This window comes from Amyelois transitella, chromosome 16 (genome assembly GCF_032362555.1).
Source record: "Amyelois transitella isolate CPQ chromosome 16, ilAmyTran1.1, whole genome shotgun sequence".
Lineage (NCBI taxonomy): Eukaryota > Metazoa > Arthropoda > Insecta > Lepidoptera > Pyralidae > Amyelois > Amyelois transitella.
The window spans coordinates 8,719,371-8,737,130 of NC_083519.1; the positions used below are offsets into that span (position 1 = coordinate 8,719,371).

Consider the following 17,760-nt stretch of genomic DNA (forward strand, 5'->3'; position numbering starts at 1 on the left):
CTGTTAAGATACAAAATTCTTATTTTTAAGTTAGGTAGGTACAAAGAAACTACTTATAAATTTATTTTAAAAATCAGTATGGTGACTAGTGTCTATAAAATTCAATTGAAACTATATGCATATATATTCTCTATAGAAGGATATTTACAAAATACCTCCTTCACAAAAAGATATATGTTTTTTACACTGTTAAGTTATAATTACTCGAAGGCGAAATATTTTATAGGAAGGTAAATATTGAAAGAAATTAAGTAGGACCGTAACTTGCAAGTCCTATTTCAAATTTTATCTATCGTTTTATTATATCGTATATAAGAATTACACTTTCTATAAGAAGATAGTTATTTCGTCTTTACTGCTTATAACATTTACTAGTACTAAAGATCTTGAGACACATTAAAATAGCAATTTCTAAAGCTTGTAAATAAAACAGTTAAAACCAGTAGCAAATACATTTGTACCGTGTGGTTCTCGGCACCAATGGAAAAAAAGGATAGGACCATTCCATTTCTTTCCCGTGGATGTCGTTAAAGCCGACTAAAGGATGGGCTTTTAAACTTGGGATTCTTCTGTTAGGCTTTGGCCTTGCAACCTTCCACTATTTAAATATCAATTCTATTATTAAGCCACACAGCTGAACGTGGCCTATCAGTATTTTCAAAACTGTTGGCTCTGTCTACCCCGCTAGGGATATAGACGTGATTATGTGTATGTATGTAAATAATTTTTTTAAATAAATAAGTATTCAACATAATACATAAATAAACCGATAACACACTATACTAAATAATAAGGCCTCATAACAAGATAACTTATTATATTCCAGGCTATGACTTCATCATTAATAATTCTCGATTAACTGATATCTATTAATAACTTTATATTTAAACTCGTGCCTACATATCTTGGCATAACATCTACCTACCAGTAAAAATAACAAAAAGTACCATTCCCCGTTTTTTTTCAATGCGCAAAACGTCCCTCAAGATTGCACACAATAGCTTCGAATGCTCCCGTTAAGTAACCCAATTTTTACACCATAAATAATAAGAAAAAAAAAGCCGTAAAAGGTAACGGTCTTCTTTTTTTTTTCTTAAAAAAAAGCGGTTTACAGACATACGAATTAATTTGTATTACGCCCCGATGCTTACGCACAAAGTGCGTATTGAGAGCGAAAATTAGGCCACATTCATGTTTTTTTTTTTTTTTTAGTTTTTTGATGTTTTTTATTTTTTTTTTATTTGATATTTTGTGACAATATTGACAGCTCGAGCCCCAAAGAGCCGGATTCCAGTAGAGGATTTGTAAATAATCTCATTGAAAATGAATACCATTCTAAAGAAGATGGTAGGATGATTGGCTTCATTGTAAACTTTTTTGATAACAATGGCGGTTTGAATTGGAAAACAACGCGTTGCTGTGAATTTAGATTTGTGTTTTATATTTGATTTTAACTGTATATAAATTAGTTAATTTAGATAAATTGTTATCTGAATGACTTTGTTTTTGATGATTAGTCGTTTCTGCTTCCTATACAAAATGTTAGTTAGTAATTGAACAAAAAAGATCAATATCATCAAATATAATAAAGTAATTTCATTACAAATAAATCTTAAATACGAAAAAAGTATTAATTTCAAACAAACGAGGTATTGGATAACTACATTATGTGTTTTGTTACAGTTATAACATCTTTTTTGTTTTATTTTTAATTGTATTAAAACGGGTCTCAAAATATTATCAACTAATTATTCACCCCACATTTCTTTCCCAGTTTTTTTTAACTCGTCACACACTTAGCGGATCATTTGTTACAATGAGCAGCATCTCAAGGGTTAACCGCGATCTGCCGTAACCCTACCACGTGCCGAGATGAGGGTTAAAAATATAAAAAGTAACTGGTTATAAAAAAAGTTGTACAATGCGCATCACTTCTTGTAATAAAAAATAAATAAATAAAAAAGTATTAACTTATATCATTTAATCCATTCCACAATTGTAAAAGAGAACAGATAATTTTTTTGTGTCTTTGTAACGAATAAACTCAAAAACTACTTATTCGAATATGATGAAATTTGGTTTACATATACATAGAATAGGTAGATAAATAGATAGACTTTTTATTGCACCATAAGAAAAAGAAAAACAGAAAAAAACACCTTTGAATAACATACTTTTTTCTGTAAATTCCCACTATTTTTATTTTTACAAACTATTTTTAATAAACATTTATATTTTAGTTTAATTAAGATTTTCACCGCTGGTTTAATAAAATAGTATTACATAGCTGATCTGAAATCTATATCGCAACCTTATTTTTTTATCGTAACAGAACGCAATTTGTTCTTGAAGACGATGGGCTAGCAACTCCGCCACTACTTATTGAATCTCAACTCCATCATTAAGCCACACAGCTGACACGTGGCCTTTCTTTCTTTTCGAGACTGTTAACTCTGTCTACCCCGCAAGGGATATAGACATGACGATATGTATGTATGTTTTCCTTGCAGCAACAGCGCAAACGTAGTTCACTACTTTCACAGACCCTAAAATATTATTAAGAGAGTATAATGATTAAGATAGAATATTCCCGAGGGAAATCTATTAGCCGGGCAATCGGTGACCTGGATCGATGTAATCCCGATTATTCCCCGTTCCGATATTGCAATATTAATACAAACGGACAGACAACCCTTATAATCGATAGGTTATTGATGTCCGCGAACAGTTTATTGTGTAGTAGCTGTTGTATGTGGCTTCGTTCGTGTGAATCTCAAAGGTAAATAAATGTGTGTCAAAGGTAAATCTCTCTCAAATGCCGTGTGTAGTTTTGTTTCTAATTTTAATGGTGTTAGTTTAGATACCTACATTCATAGATACAATCACGTCTATATCCCCTACGGAGTAGGTAGGACTAACGGTCTTAAAAATACTGATACCTAGGCACTTTTTCTGTGAATGTGGTAAACGTAACTAAATGACAAAGAGTAAGATAAAGCCCCTTTCATTTAAAATTTTACAGGACGTTACTTTACACGTTGTTTTCAGCGAATCTTTACCTGTCAACAATTAAGTTAGGGATGCACCATATTACTAAATTAGAAATTGTAGTATTTGTAGTATACTACTTAATCGTTTGTTGCCATTACCGTCATATTTGACGAAGGTATAAATTTAATTTAACCAAGATAACGACGTAATTCACACTAAAATACTAACTAACATTTCTACAAGAGAGGAAAAAGTTACAAAATACAGCTAGCCTTTTCAATACGCTTACAAATGAACACCCTTCTATAAGATATAATATTCAAATCATTGGACATCTTCGGCCGCAGCGGCGCGCACCACCAAACAGCCCTGCCTAATCGCTCAGATTAAGTGGCATTAAACGCTCCCACGCAATCCCATCACTTGCCAACAAATCTGATTTCCAATGCACTTTAATCCGATATCATCGGCTTGCCTTTAATATCTACAACGATCGAACTTTAAAAACTAGTCGACATCCATCGCTGTTTTTGTTAACCTAGTCATTTTTTAAATGTGTACGAAAACGGCATTGGAATGCGAAAAATTGGCGATTTTCGTTACGTATCGGGGGAGTTTCCAAAAAGCACCGGCTCGGTAGTCAATTAAGTGCTCAGCCAGGGGTTTCGCACAATTGGTCGCCTCCGCACAAAGCGACGGTGGCGCCGCCACTGTGAACCTCGTTTTATTAGACTGATTGTTGGCGGCGTTTTGTTAAAGTAATGAAACCGAGATTAAGTTCATCCGATGGAAAGTTGTAAAGGTATTAATTTTATTACAATAGAGGTATTTGTTTGTACGTAAAAGAGATAAACATTTAATATAAGTAATAACAATATCTTTTTACAGTAGGATCTACATTATTTTTTAATTAATTTAAATAGGAACGAAACCCTTTAATATATCGCTTCTCAGGAGCTAGCTTTTACACACAGTGGCTATTATTTTTATATTTTTGCAAATCTGCAATAAAATAAAGGATATACTTAATGATTTAGGTTTAAAGTTTGTTGCATTAAAATATTATGGCCTTACACGTACATATGATCACGTCTATATCCCTTGCGGGTTAAATAAAGCCAACAGTCTCGAAAAGACAAACAGGCCATGCTGAGCTAATTCGCTTAATGATAGAATTGAGATTCAAATAGTAAGGTTGCTAGTCCATCGCCTAAACGAAGAATCCCAAGTTTATATGCCTATCTCTCAATCGCCTTTTACGACATCCATAGAATGGAGATGAGAGATGGATATTCTTTTTTCTATTGGAGCTGGGAACCCCCGCGGCGTAATTAAATTGAAGACAAAATCATCAATTGTGTCTTTACTGATTTTTGATTTCGAGATATAAATTAATAAATCTCTTGTTTCGCCAGTTCCCATCAAAATAGCAACGCGTTCGCCCTTCGAACGCGCGCGGCCGAGCGTGAAATCGCATCAGCGGCCGGGACCAACGGTTCTGCGCCTCTGACCGACGGATTACATTTTTCTCTGCACAGGATTTTCCATGTATCGGCGACTTTATGGATTTTGATGACACTTCGCAACATATGCGACAAAGTTTATTCGATTTTCATTATATCGGTATTGGATACACTCAGTCCTTTCATAGTAGAAAATAAGAGCAGTCTCAAAGGAATAAGAATCGTCATTATTCTGATTTCTGGATTCATATGACTACTCTTTAGTCACCATTGTAAAAGGAGTGATAATTGGTAGACCCTTAGATTCATCTTCAGGGAGAACAAAAACAGATTCAAAGCGAGATGAAGAACAATATTCAGGAAGATATTTTCCTTTTATTCACATCCAATGATTGTGACATCTGAAAGCCAGTAGTGATCGAGATAAAACATTAATGCTGTCCACTAAAAACAAAATGGCGTAACTCGAAAATTCCCACAATCATTATGAATCTAAAACTGAGTTAAATTAAGACTGAAATTTGCATGTGAAACCTAGCGTTAAGACAGTTTATCTGGTGTGACCTGTTTGATAACCTCACTCCGCCTCACTCCTTATCACCGTAATATAAATGAGCAAATAAATATATGTACAGCTATATTATCTATACACTTGAAGCGAATTTATCAATGTAAATGTGTATCATATGTAATGCATCACATTCTCCGACATTTGTAGAACTTGACGATATCTTTTCACACGGTTTTGAAGGAATACCTATTGTTAAAAAGTTAACATATCTTAAAACTTGATCAAATCTGTTATTTTATGTAGTACTAAAGTTTTCGTGGGGTCACAATAACCAATCACGCGACGCTATCAGTCAAAAACAGCGAATAGTCTAAATCACGCAAGCAAAGATTTCACGGATTGGAGCATACATATATACAACCTCCGACATAACATCGTCGGAGCCGCGGTTCCCCAGGCATAACACCTAGCCTGGCGGAAGATCTTCCCTTTGGTGGCGGTCGAGCCCGAATCATCGCTCCCGCTACACCATCAATGAATTGTTAGGAGGAATCTCTAGTTACTGAAACTTCAGAGAAACGTGCTGATAAAACATTGACAATAAAGTATACATTTTTTGTACATAAGATATAATATACATAAGATACATATGATATATAACATAAGACATATTGAACCACCTACTTACTTACTGAATACCTACTTACCAACTCACTGCAAATTTTCATTAAAACCGGTCAGTAGTTTATACGTAAAGCATAACAAACATGCATACATCTTTAAAAACCTTGGATGATATTAGTAGTATATAGAGTAGTGTTTATTGAATTTCTTGTTTTATTAATTTAGTAGGCGTTAGGCTAGTAACCTGTCGCTAATTGAATCTCAATCTAAACGTGGCTGTTCAGTCTTGTCAAGACTGTTGGATCTGTCTACCCCGCAAGGGATATACTCGTGAATATACATATGTTTGTATGTAAACTTACTTATGTAAGAATAACAATAAAAAGAAATCACAATCACAATGCATTTAGTATCAGAAGCAAGACATATAAGTACTTAGTTATGTCAGGATGAGTACATACATATATCACTCATTGGACTTAGCCACCATTCAGCGTCTGAAAGAATGTGATGTACCGTTTGCAGAATCATTTACGAATTACTTTCACATTTTTGTTTATTTTGTGTAAATAGGTAATGCAAATATTACATTTTGGAATAAGCAAAATTAGAAATAAAACTAAAACTACTCATAAAAAAACATGATTACAAATTGTACAGTCCCTGCATAGCATTAACTTGCAGGAGTGTGCCCAGAAGGCTGGCAGCATTGCCGTTTTGAATGGCAATGCTGATTCTCTGAGCCAGATAACTTCCAGCCCTCCGATCACGAGATAGCTCAATCGGTTTCTTCGACAATTGTCGGAAAAGTTATTGAGCAGATGGTCCCTACAATCCCAGAGTTTCTATACAAATGTGTCTTCGATACCAAACCTAGTATGTTTCCATGATAGGTTTGTTATCGAAGTAAAAACAGCAGTATTAGCTGCTGCTCTTCCCGTGCACATTGAGTTAGTCAAGTCAGTTAAGAGAAAGGCTAATAAACTTGGGATTCTTCTTTTAGGCGATAGGCTACTAATCTGTCACTAGTTGAATCACAATTCCATCTTTAAGACCTTACAGTCTTAACAAGACTGTTGGTTTTGTCTACCCCGTAAGTGATAAAGATGTGATTAAATATACGTTTGTAGTGCACAACTTCTTATAATTGCGGCGGCGCCCGCGACTTCGTTCGCGTGGAATAGTTATTTTGGGCATCATTGAAGCCCTCAAGGATGAATAATTTCCTCGTTTTTTTTTTATATTTTACATTATTTCTTCGCTCCTAATAGTTGCAGCGTGATGTTATAATTATAGCCTTCCTCGATAAATGGTCTATTCAACACAAAAATAATTTTTCAATTCAAACCAGTAGTTCCTGAGATTAACGCGTTCAAACAAACAAACTCTTCAGCTTTATAATATTAGTATAGACGACCAACATACCAATAATTACTTAAATAAATACTTTTAATTAACTTTGTTGACTGTACGCAATCAACATGTAAACATTCTAAAAAGTTAAGTACCGAATAAATCAATCACTATCAATAAAAGCATCGAAAGTGTCGCGTCAGTGCTAAATCACTCGGTTGAGTTTTTGTCTGTCTGTTTGTTTCTGCTCTTTTGTTTTCGCGTTCCGGGACGTTGGGATAATTCGGGAACGTCTGATGTCTTATTTGGGCATCAGAGCATCATATCCGTCGTGTTCTGAAAAAGATATAGGTACCTACTTATTTTCAAAACTTAGTGACTTAGTATAAATAAATTGTCGTTATGGTAAGTACTTACTTAGAAGTCATATAAGCACTAATAACTTCTTCTTGTAGAGCCGGCTTGTTTGTCTATCTTAAATCTTACTTATTGATAAAAAATTTGTTTGTGTGAAGTCAAAACCAACATCCATTGATTGTTAGTTAAAAAAAAGAAGTATTACAAAAACAACTAATTTTGTAATTTAAAATAACTAATTTTATAACTATGCACTTTCTATCTTCTTGTTACTGTGTAAATTTCTATGCAATAAAGATATTACAAATAAACAAACAAACTATTCCAAGTCCAAGACTTTGTCACTAAACAAAAAAAAATCTTAAAAAGTTGACGATCAAAATCAGCCATTTATCTGAAAAGAAAAAAGTCCTTTGCATCAGAGTAGGTGCACCCAATTACTCAGTCTGGACCCGAGTGGAGGGGGTAAGGGTGGGAGGTGGGGGGTGACACACAGACACCGTTGTCACGATCGATGTAAGGTTTTAAGATACATAGGTTCTATGAACAATTTTAGAAATATGTAATGAGAATTGTGTTTTAATGATTGTAATCTGTTTTATGTGCTTATTTTGAAGGTTTAGGTGTTTCTTTAAGACATTATATCTTCTCTTTTCTTAAGTGTCGGTGGTAAAATGGTTAAGATATTTTTAAGAAGAAGAAGAATAGAATAGATTTATTTCCAAATCTGGATACAAGGTATCACTTATTGACGTCTCATCACTTAAATCTAATTATAACTACTACCGGTTCCAAAGCGCATGTGTAGAAGAAGCAGCGGAACAAACTACACTGCAGCTGCATTTGAATGGGAAGTATCGAGTTAGAATTCCACTGAAGCCTTGGAACAATATTTTTTCTTGGGTCACATACAGTAGATGACTTATATCTGTATGTATAGAGTAGCATACTTATGTAAGTAAATAATGATTTTATATTGAACCCCGGGTTCTGAACCTAAAAAAAATATGGATAGGGAATACAGATGATGCTGATTACTTATTACTGTATTCGTTTGGTATTATTCCAGAGTAATTGTAAAAGTTAATCACTATAAAGTCTTCTAGGCGATGAGTTAAGCAACCATCAAGGTATTAAATAAATCTGTCACTTAATAATTTAAATTTCTATAACTAAACCATCCAGCCGAATGTTCCCTAAGAGTATTTAATTTCAAAACCATTGTGCCTCTGTCTACCCAGTAAGTAAGCGTGGGATAAAGACGTAATGCTTATAAGGTAAGGCGATGATCCTCTCCTGAGAGGTGAGAATAGGTATACTTACCCAGGACTCATGCCAGGAAGAAGAAGAAGATAAGGTAAGTATGCATCAGAAAATATATTGTGTGGTCACCTGCAATGAAAACTGAATGTTTAACCACGATACAGTGAAGACGGGTTACCCTTTTACAAGAACTATTTTAGAAATCTAATATATAATATAAAAAAACCTAATTGTAATATACATACATATGGTGACGTCTATATCCCTTGCGGGGTAGATAGAGCCAACAGTCTTGAAAAGACTGAATGGTCACGTTCAGCTATTGGGGTTAACGATAGAATTGAGATTCAAGTAGTGACAGGTTGCTGGCCCATCGTCTAAAAAAGAACCCCAAGTTTGTAAGCCTATCCCTTAGTCGCCTTTTACGACATCCATGGGAAAGAGATGGAGTGGTCCTATTCTTTTTTGTTACCTAATTGTAATATTTAAACGATATTTAAAATAAATCAAAACAAAGGTTTACTTTTTGCAAATTTAGCTTTAACATCTACGAATAATTAAATACTTAAGTACCTATATAAAAATACAAGATACCTTATACTTCTTAAGTAAGCAAGTATCTCTACTTACAACAGACTCCGAAATTTAGTACCCAAAGTTTATACTACAGCATAAACATACTTCCTGGCTGTATCTAAGGCTATAGTTATACTCATCTCACCCCCAAGGCGAGAGGTGAAAGTGCGGGGGAGTTGCGAGGGCGGGTCAAAGGTCGCGCCGCCCTGCCCGGCCCGCCCAGCCGCACTTTTATCCTTATTAATAATATATAAGAAAGTTCGTCTGTTGGTATGCTGATGGTAGACTGGACTATTTTAATACTGGCCATTTTGAATCGCAACTCTTAAAAGAAAATAACAAGTATTCTAATTTCGATTTTATGATCGGCCAGTATGTATGAATGGAGAAAATATTACTCAATATAAGAGTACCTACCATAGATATCTTTGGAATCTAAACGAATTATATATATATATAAGTAGGAAAATCAGGTCTATTAAAATTTCAACACTAGCTTTTTAGTAAGATGCTCGCTGGAATCACAACTAACCGAAAGAATATATCACGATGGTGTTAGTTGATGATAGTACGAGAATTAAATTACATACTGTAGTAGTTATAATTAGATTTAAGTTATGTGACGTCAATAAGTGATATCTTGTATCCAATTTTGAAAATAAATCTATTCTATTCTATTTTATTCTATACATAAGTAAAATACATACAATCACGTACTTAAATCCGTTGCGGGGTAGACAGAGCGAATAGTCTTGAAAAGATTAAAAGGCTAAGTTCAGCTGTAAGTAAGTATGGCTCAATATTGGAATTGAGATTTAAATTTTGACAGCGGTTGCTAGCCCATCGCCTACAAGAATGCCACTTCACTTATTTACCTCTACCTTAGTCTCCTTTTACGTCATCTATGGATAGATATGGATTGGTTCTATTCTTAAGTGCCGGGAACCACACGGCGATGCAGTATTAAATTCTAATAAGAATTAAAATATTCATGTAAACATTATTGCTTCCATGCAAAGGTATCCATGAATTAAAACCATAAGAGAACTACTTTTTCCCCGTACATATTGCAACCTATCACTCTCAGAATTTCAGTATTTTATGCCATCCAATTAACCTTAGTCTCTCTGGTTCGTTACAACCGGCTCTGTCTACCCCGAAAGTAAAAAAAAGTGATATTTATGTGTAGTTTAACTGCGACGACTAATTCAGCGCTGAATATTTCTAACGTCTCATCGTCAACATCAATTTAACCGAATATAAAAGAGCTGATTCATTACATTGATCAAACACATTCGTTTTAATTAAAAACATTACACCAGTACTTACAATTGGTATGTAGCATAAATCCTAATAAGACGCGTCAAATGTTTTTGATTTGTTTTAAAGTGGTGAATCATTTTCTAAGAATTTTAGGTTTTCATAGGCTTTTAAACGAATAAGTAATTACTACATTGTCGTACCTATTTTATATTTAATTTGTATGTCAACCTGACATTATTAAAACGTCCGTAGATCTAAAAACACATTAAATAAGTATGTTAGAAACAAAAATAATATTCTCTTTGTAAGTATGCATTCTTATTCTATAAGGTAAGTTAATAGAAGTTTTAAGAGCAGTCGATTTTATTGAAATATTTACTCGTAAATGATTACCATAATTTTATTCTCAGTTTGTTTGATTTTTTTAATAGTTATCTGCTTTAAAATATTTGGTATGTATTCAAAGAACTTTTTTTATTTTATAAAAAAAAATCTATACCCCGATATTTAGTTACTAACCGATAAAATAATAATGTAGGTATTATTTCGTCATAGTGCTATTTGGACACAAGAAATATTTAAATTATTCAAACAGCCACTTGTTTTTAAAACTTTTCGGAGTAATTCATACACAATCGCATATTAACATAATCCGAATGAGTTTAGTAAATGTATTCAGAGTTGAAAAAAGTGACGCATGGACGCGTGACGCCGGCAGCACGTCACGTTGACAAATGTGGCGATGGCGCCCCCCTCCAGAAGCCACGCCCCGGCGCGCGCGCCGCCTACCACTGATCTAGATCGATCTGGATCTAACCGTACACGTTACGTTATTTTGATTAAAATTGAGAGCGATCCGTTATTCGAATTATTTCGAATTAATGAATTTATTTTCATGTTTTTTTTAGTATTTGATCCTTGTATGGTTTGTTTCATTTTAATATTGCGAAAATACTTTATTTTGTAGAATTAAGTTAATAATAATTAATATATACAAGTTAATTGTTTACATGCTCTATCATTATCATTTCAAGAAATACTATTACAACAAAACAAGACATGATTTTTTAGTAGAATTAACGAATCTAATATTACATTTCTAAGTAGCTACACTAAAAGTTATTCATTTCATTCGTATGTAATACAGTCTATTCATATCCACGCCGTAAGTGCTTCAAATAAAGTACACACGGAGATGTAGATAGCTAAGTAAGTATATAGAGTGCCTATCAGCCGAGCAGAAATATGGAGGCAGTGGGAAAGTTGATACAAAGTAGGATTTTCAGGTAGCGTTGGAGAAAAAACTGCACAACGTCTTGGGAAATTATTTTTCCGAGACGATAAAATTTTTACGTTTCGAAATAAAAAAAAAGTCACAATCTACTGATAGCCTTAATTTGTTTCATTGTTATACGTAATTTAGACATAAGAATATTACGTTTCTAGCTAGATCTCTCACTAGATCTCTCACTAGGTATACTGCTGTATGATACCTATGTAGTTCAAGATTTACTTTATTTATGAATGTTTTATTTTACTCTACATATATCAAAATTCAATGACCATAATTAATTGCCAACTATGTTTAACTTAATGACTGTCTCAAAACAAATAGTTATTTACGTCGTATTACGACGCTGCATTTTTATATTCAGATAGTAGCTACAAGTTAAGTTAAAAGCATAACATATCGAAAAAACTCGCCTTATCATTAAAAAAAAGCAACGTGCAAACTAAAACAACTGAAACTTGAAATTTTCTTACCAACCGTACTTGGCCACTGAAAGATTTTCCCCCGCGGGAGGGGGCCGCGGTCGAGGTGGCGGGGCCTTCGCTCCCTGCCCCTGCGGGCCACCGGGCCAATGGCGGAGCGGCGCGCCCTGGCCCGACCTGGCTCAGTCGCGTCTGAACCGCGACCCTTGACACACAAGCGCGCGGCGCGTTTCTTGCCCTGTGACGGCAACCGGCATCATCACGCACGGAGCGCTAGTATACGGCGGGGTCGGAGGCCCAGGGCTTTGCCCTCCGAGAGGCCCTGACCTCCCGCCTTTGGAGCTCGGCTTCCGCGGCAGCTGGCGGGATGACGAGCTCCTTCCGTCGACTCCCGCGAGTCAGGCCGCGTCGACGCAAAGCGGCTCCTCCGCGACGGATAAAGGCCAGAATGTGGAGTGTGTGGTCTGCGGAGACAAGTCTTCGGGGAAACACTACGGCCAGTTCACTTGTGAGGGTAGGTGAAAGTGATGTGTTTATTTATGTGTTGTGTGACGTTGCGGAACTTTAAAGTGATGCGGAAACTCATTTTATATGTTTTACATTATGACGAAATAGGAAGTAGGTTCCAGTAACGAGACGTAAGAACTTTTCCTTCGCATGATAATGCTGAATTAGAAAAGCAGTAAGATCAGTGTTACTGTTTTTAAACAAATTTAAAGACATGGCAATATTTAAATAGTGAAAAAGAAAATAATGAAGTAAAAATGTTTAACCAATCTATGAAGTGAAATTTATTAATTCTAATTAGAATTACACCCAAATTTGGAAAAAAACTTACCGTTTATCTATAAAGCTTTAACTTTTTTATGTGATTTCAAAAGTAAATAACAAAAGACAATAAGGCATTACTTAGGTTATTATTCATTTTGTAATTTTATTTAAACTGATATTGAATTCTTCTGCAGCACAAGATAAATAATAAAAGAAAAGAAATAATAACCTTGTCAAGCCGGTGAAATATTATATCAGCGGAAACAATGAAGGCAATTAATCTTCCCCTAACCTCAAAAATCTCAATTAACTGCGGTTCTAATCAGAATGAAATAAGACGAAGTTTTCATAAACAGCCTGGTTGTTAAGATAAGGGGTCTCACTTTTATGCAAATTATCCCGCGTTAGAAATTGCCGTTTTCTGACTTATGACATTTTACCACTGTTACTTATTCGGCTATGTTTCTGGGACTTTGAAGGGTTAATAATTTCAATAATGGGACTTTGATAACTTTATTGATCAATTATTTTTATTGAATTATTCTGTTTGTTTATAACTTTAAAATATTGACTTTCATTTAATAATTATCGTTAGAATATTTTATCCAGAAATATACTTATTCTAATTATTAAACTAGTGTCAAATTAATAGGCTCACAAAAATATTATACATAATTTATCCACCACAGGTAGGGAGGTAGGTACTTTATACGTTTTTTTTTATTTAATAAACAGGATTAAAGATCTTTTAAAAAAATATTAAATATTTAAATAATAATTATTATCATAAAGTATTTTTAATACTAAAGTAGGATTTTTCATTACAAAAATGTTATAATAGGTTTTTTACTTATACATACTCCTAAACATTACAAGCATTAATTTGATTCTTCATAAATCATCTGAACAAAGACAACAAACACTGACGTACGGCGAGTCTTAATAATTACGTTTCATGTCACCAAATAATTATTTTTATCGTGCCAAAGATAGCCTCAAGATAGCGATGAATGAAACTCTGGGAAACCGCGCCGCCGCTTTCGTCCCGCTAATTATTTTAATTTTCTTAATTTGTACTTAGGTATGTGACAATTTCACGTATTTTCCAACTTTATCAGCAGATGAGAATAATGTCATGTGCATTGTATGCGGTACAGTTTTCAACACGGCACGTGCCAACTTGCCATCATTGTAGTTACGTTTTAAGAAAATCTATAACATTTTAGTCCAATAATTTTTACCATTTCGCATACAAAATAAAGAAACATGAAGAATCATTTTTATGGGACGGATTGTGCTTACGTGTTTTTTATGACTTACTTAATAGGTCTATTGGAGCATCGTCAAAGCAAGGCCCGCAGACCCTGACCTCTGACTGGTTAAGTTCAAAGTAGTTTAAAAATCATGTGTCAAATAATTTTAACAAAAGAATTTAAGTCAAAAAGAAAGAGAAAGAAAAACAAACAAGTGAACGTTTTTGAACATAAATTTTAAATTTTTTTAGTATTTTTTTAAACCAAATATGTTTTTTTTACACAATGCACTTCATTTAAAATAATGGAGATATTAACACAAATTGTAAGCGCATTCATCTCTTTTAATAAACACCTTAAAAAGTACAATGGCATTGTACGTATTATTTTTATTGATCGCATCAAATACCAAGTCCAACTACATATGATGGTGACTGTACAAAGAAAAATGCCAACAGGTTACCTATACAATTTTAAAAGCAATTTCGAAACGAATAACTCTTGCATATGCGTTGACCATTGTTTTGCTACGTGTCAAAATTAAAATAATTAATTTATTGCCACAGTAAGTAAATGTAAGCACATATTGTGAAACTTTAAGTACGAAATTTCAAATAAATAAGTACATACATATATTCATATTATTATTAAGTTAGGTTTTGTAACATTTGAAAAATAAACAGTGCAATTTGGACATGGTATCAAAACCTTCTCTAAAACAAACAGTACCTAATTGGGAAAACACTCATAATATTTTTAGTTCTATGAATGAAACAATTAACTAAATTATAAATCTAAAATTACTTGCTTATTTTTATATTTTTAAAGTTCAGTATCGATAAAGCTCTACAAATTCCATTGAATAAATTGTGCCTACCTTAAATTAACGATACCGCGAAAAACCATTCATTAAAATAGAATTGTGAATGAGAATAATAATTCTGTACATGTTGTTCTATATAAGTAATTTCGGGTTATCAATGTGGGTAGATTTCTGGCGCCAAAAAGGTCATGACCTCTTTTGCTGTGATATAGAACATATCTCGGAAACAGGATTTTATAGTGTTGCACATTTTGTGTTGCATATAGGTACGTGTCTAGGGGTTCGAGGGACTTTAGAAAAAGACCACTCCATTTCTTTCCCATAGATGTCGAGAAAGGCGAATAAGGGAAAGGCTAGGTAGATATATAATTGGGATTCTTCTTTTAGGCGATGGGCTAGCAACCTGTCATTATCGGAATCTCAATTTTATTAATATAATATAACCAATAATATAATTTAACCAATCAGCTGAATGTGGCCTTCCAGTCCTTTCGAAATTGTAAGCTCTGTCTACCCTGTAAGGGACTATATGTATATATGTATGCACATTAAAAAAACTTTAAATTGAAAATTGTAGACTATTTATGAAATATTTTTTTAAACTATGCTCACAATTTACATAAAATGCCGCCACTTTCCCGGAATGGTAGGCAAAGACTATGTCTTTCCACTTGCCACGATCCCTACATAGGTAGTACTTTATTTCACTTCATGCACATAAATAATTCTCTTCATTCAAGCTAGGTAAGTACTCTTGACCGGACCTGTATGTTTTTTTTTTTTATTTCTGTTTAAAAATTAAAACCAAATTTCAAAATGAGGATCCTCCACTTAATAAGGGTAGGTATACCTACCTGCATATACCTTAATGATTTTACCATTTTATAATTTTACACGCGTATTAATTATTGTACTTAGCATTCCGATATTTTTTATCAGTTACTTTAACACCTTTACTATCGATAAACCGCATTAGTGCGGGGGCCATAAAATGTTATTTTGATGTCGACAAATCCACCTTATTAACGTGAGGACCTCCCGCCGATTGGAATACAACCTTGTCTAAATAAAAGTGGACTTTACGCCGAGGTGAATCGTACTAAATCTTTTATAGTCTGTATAACGACAAAGTTCTTCAACGAAGCGCTCTTTTTGACTTACATGCTCGCGTTCGTTCGGAATTAGTGATAGCAGTTAACACCTGTTTTTAGTGCTTTCTGATATTATTTTATCGATAATTTTATAAATACATTTTTCTTATGAGATAAATATTTAGGTATCTTATAATATTGAATATGTCCAATGAGATAAATATTTTCATAAATTGAAAATATTTTCGTGTTTGAATTTAAGGGTAGAAATTCTGAAGAGATTTAGATCCAATTTAGTAGATATTATATCTGTAGGTAGATATAAAAATAGTCACTGAGACAATGTTTGAAATATTTTGATACGTTAAAATTCAAAGTGTCGTCTAAATAATCTAAATATTCAAATTTATTATTACAAATACATTCAACTAAGACTTATTTATTGAAAAAACGATCCGTTAACTACGAAACTTGACTAAAACTAGAAGTTAGCAGGTGCCGGTCAAGCTCTACGACATAGAATTATCATAATGTCGTCTATTAATTTGCAATAAAACCTCCGTTAATGTAAATTATGAAGAATTAACAAATTTATCACACGATATCGGCTTCTTAATGCACGTGATAACGCGAATCGATATCGATCCCGCAATATATCGAAATTCGTACATCACTACGGCCACTATAACCGGCCAGTTTATGGTATGTTTTGTCCCGCGATACTGCCGCAGTTAACCCTATCTTTACGAGCGCCTCTAAACATAAGTGTCTTTCCAAACTTATTTATTTTTATCTCATTCCACTTTTTAAATTGAATCCCAAGTTCGGTCCGTGTGTGGTTCTCTCTCGACACTAAAACTGTCAATAAAAATCGCTCGATCAACGGCAATTTTAATGAAAATTCGACTCGCCTTATATATTATTTATGTGAATTAAATAGTGCCATCTAATAGCCAATAAGGTAAACACTTGCACGACAGACGTTTATAGCCATTTCGAAAATTTAATACCTTAGCGTTTGTCACGTCGTAAATATATAGTGTTTACGCTTTTTTTTGTATCCATATAAAGACAATTTACGTCAGATGTTTTATTATCAATAAATTACAAAAATATAGCTAGCTGTGTTTTGTGGAGTGTCTACTATGATGCCTTGATAGGGTTTATAACGTTATTTTATTGACAGGTTGTTATATCGAAAAAATGTACGTAATTAATTTTCGCAACAATAAAAATATGCCAGAATTCCTAAAAAAAAAATTTTTGACAAATAACATTACACACATATTTAACCCTAGAAGACTCAATGACTACGTTGAGTTCAATAGATTAATGATGGAATGACAAGATTTCTCTAAAAGATTGATTCGCATAAAATAATACCAAGTTTTTCACCGTGTGGTTCCCGGCACTATGGAATACGACCCATATCTTTTCCATGTATGTCGATGTCGTCGAACGTTGCCTTTCAGTCTTCTAGACTGTTGACTCTGTCTACCCCGCAAGGGAGAAATATATAAATGTAAGTATAGCCACTTGCATGCCTGCGCAGATTGTAAAAGTGGATAAAGGCAAAGACTTAAAACTTGGGATATTGTAAGTAGATTTTTTATTTGTAGCACTACCTTCATTAGCGACATTTATATGCAAAGTCCAATGTCAGGATGTAATTTCATTTGTATGTTAATTAATACTTCATCCGCCCTTA

General features: G+C 33.7%; 1 protein-coding gene across 1 annotated transcript in view; it reads left to right on the forward strand.

The window, feature by feature from the left end:
- Positions 1–11,646: 11,646 nt before the first annotated feature.
- Positions 11,647–17,760, forward strand: part of LOC106129552 (COUP transcription factor 2) — an 82,541-nt gene continuing 76,427 nt past the window's right edge. The window contains exons 1-2 of the mRNA XM_013328150.2: positions 11,647–11,687; positions 12,333–12,628. Coding sequence (XP_013183604.1) covers positions 11,647–11,687; positions 12,333–12,628 — 337 coding nt within the window. The remainder of the gene's footprint in view (positions 11,688–12,332; positions 12,629–17,760) is intronic.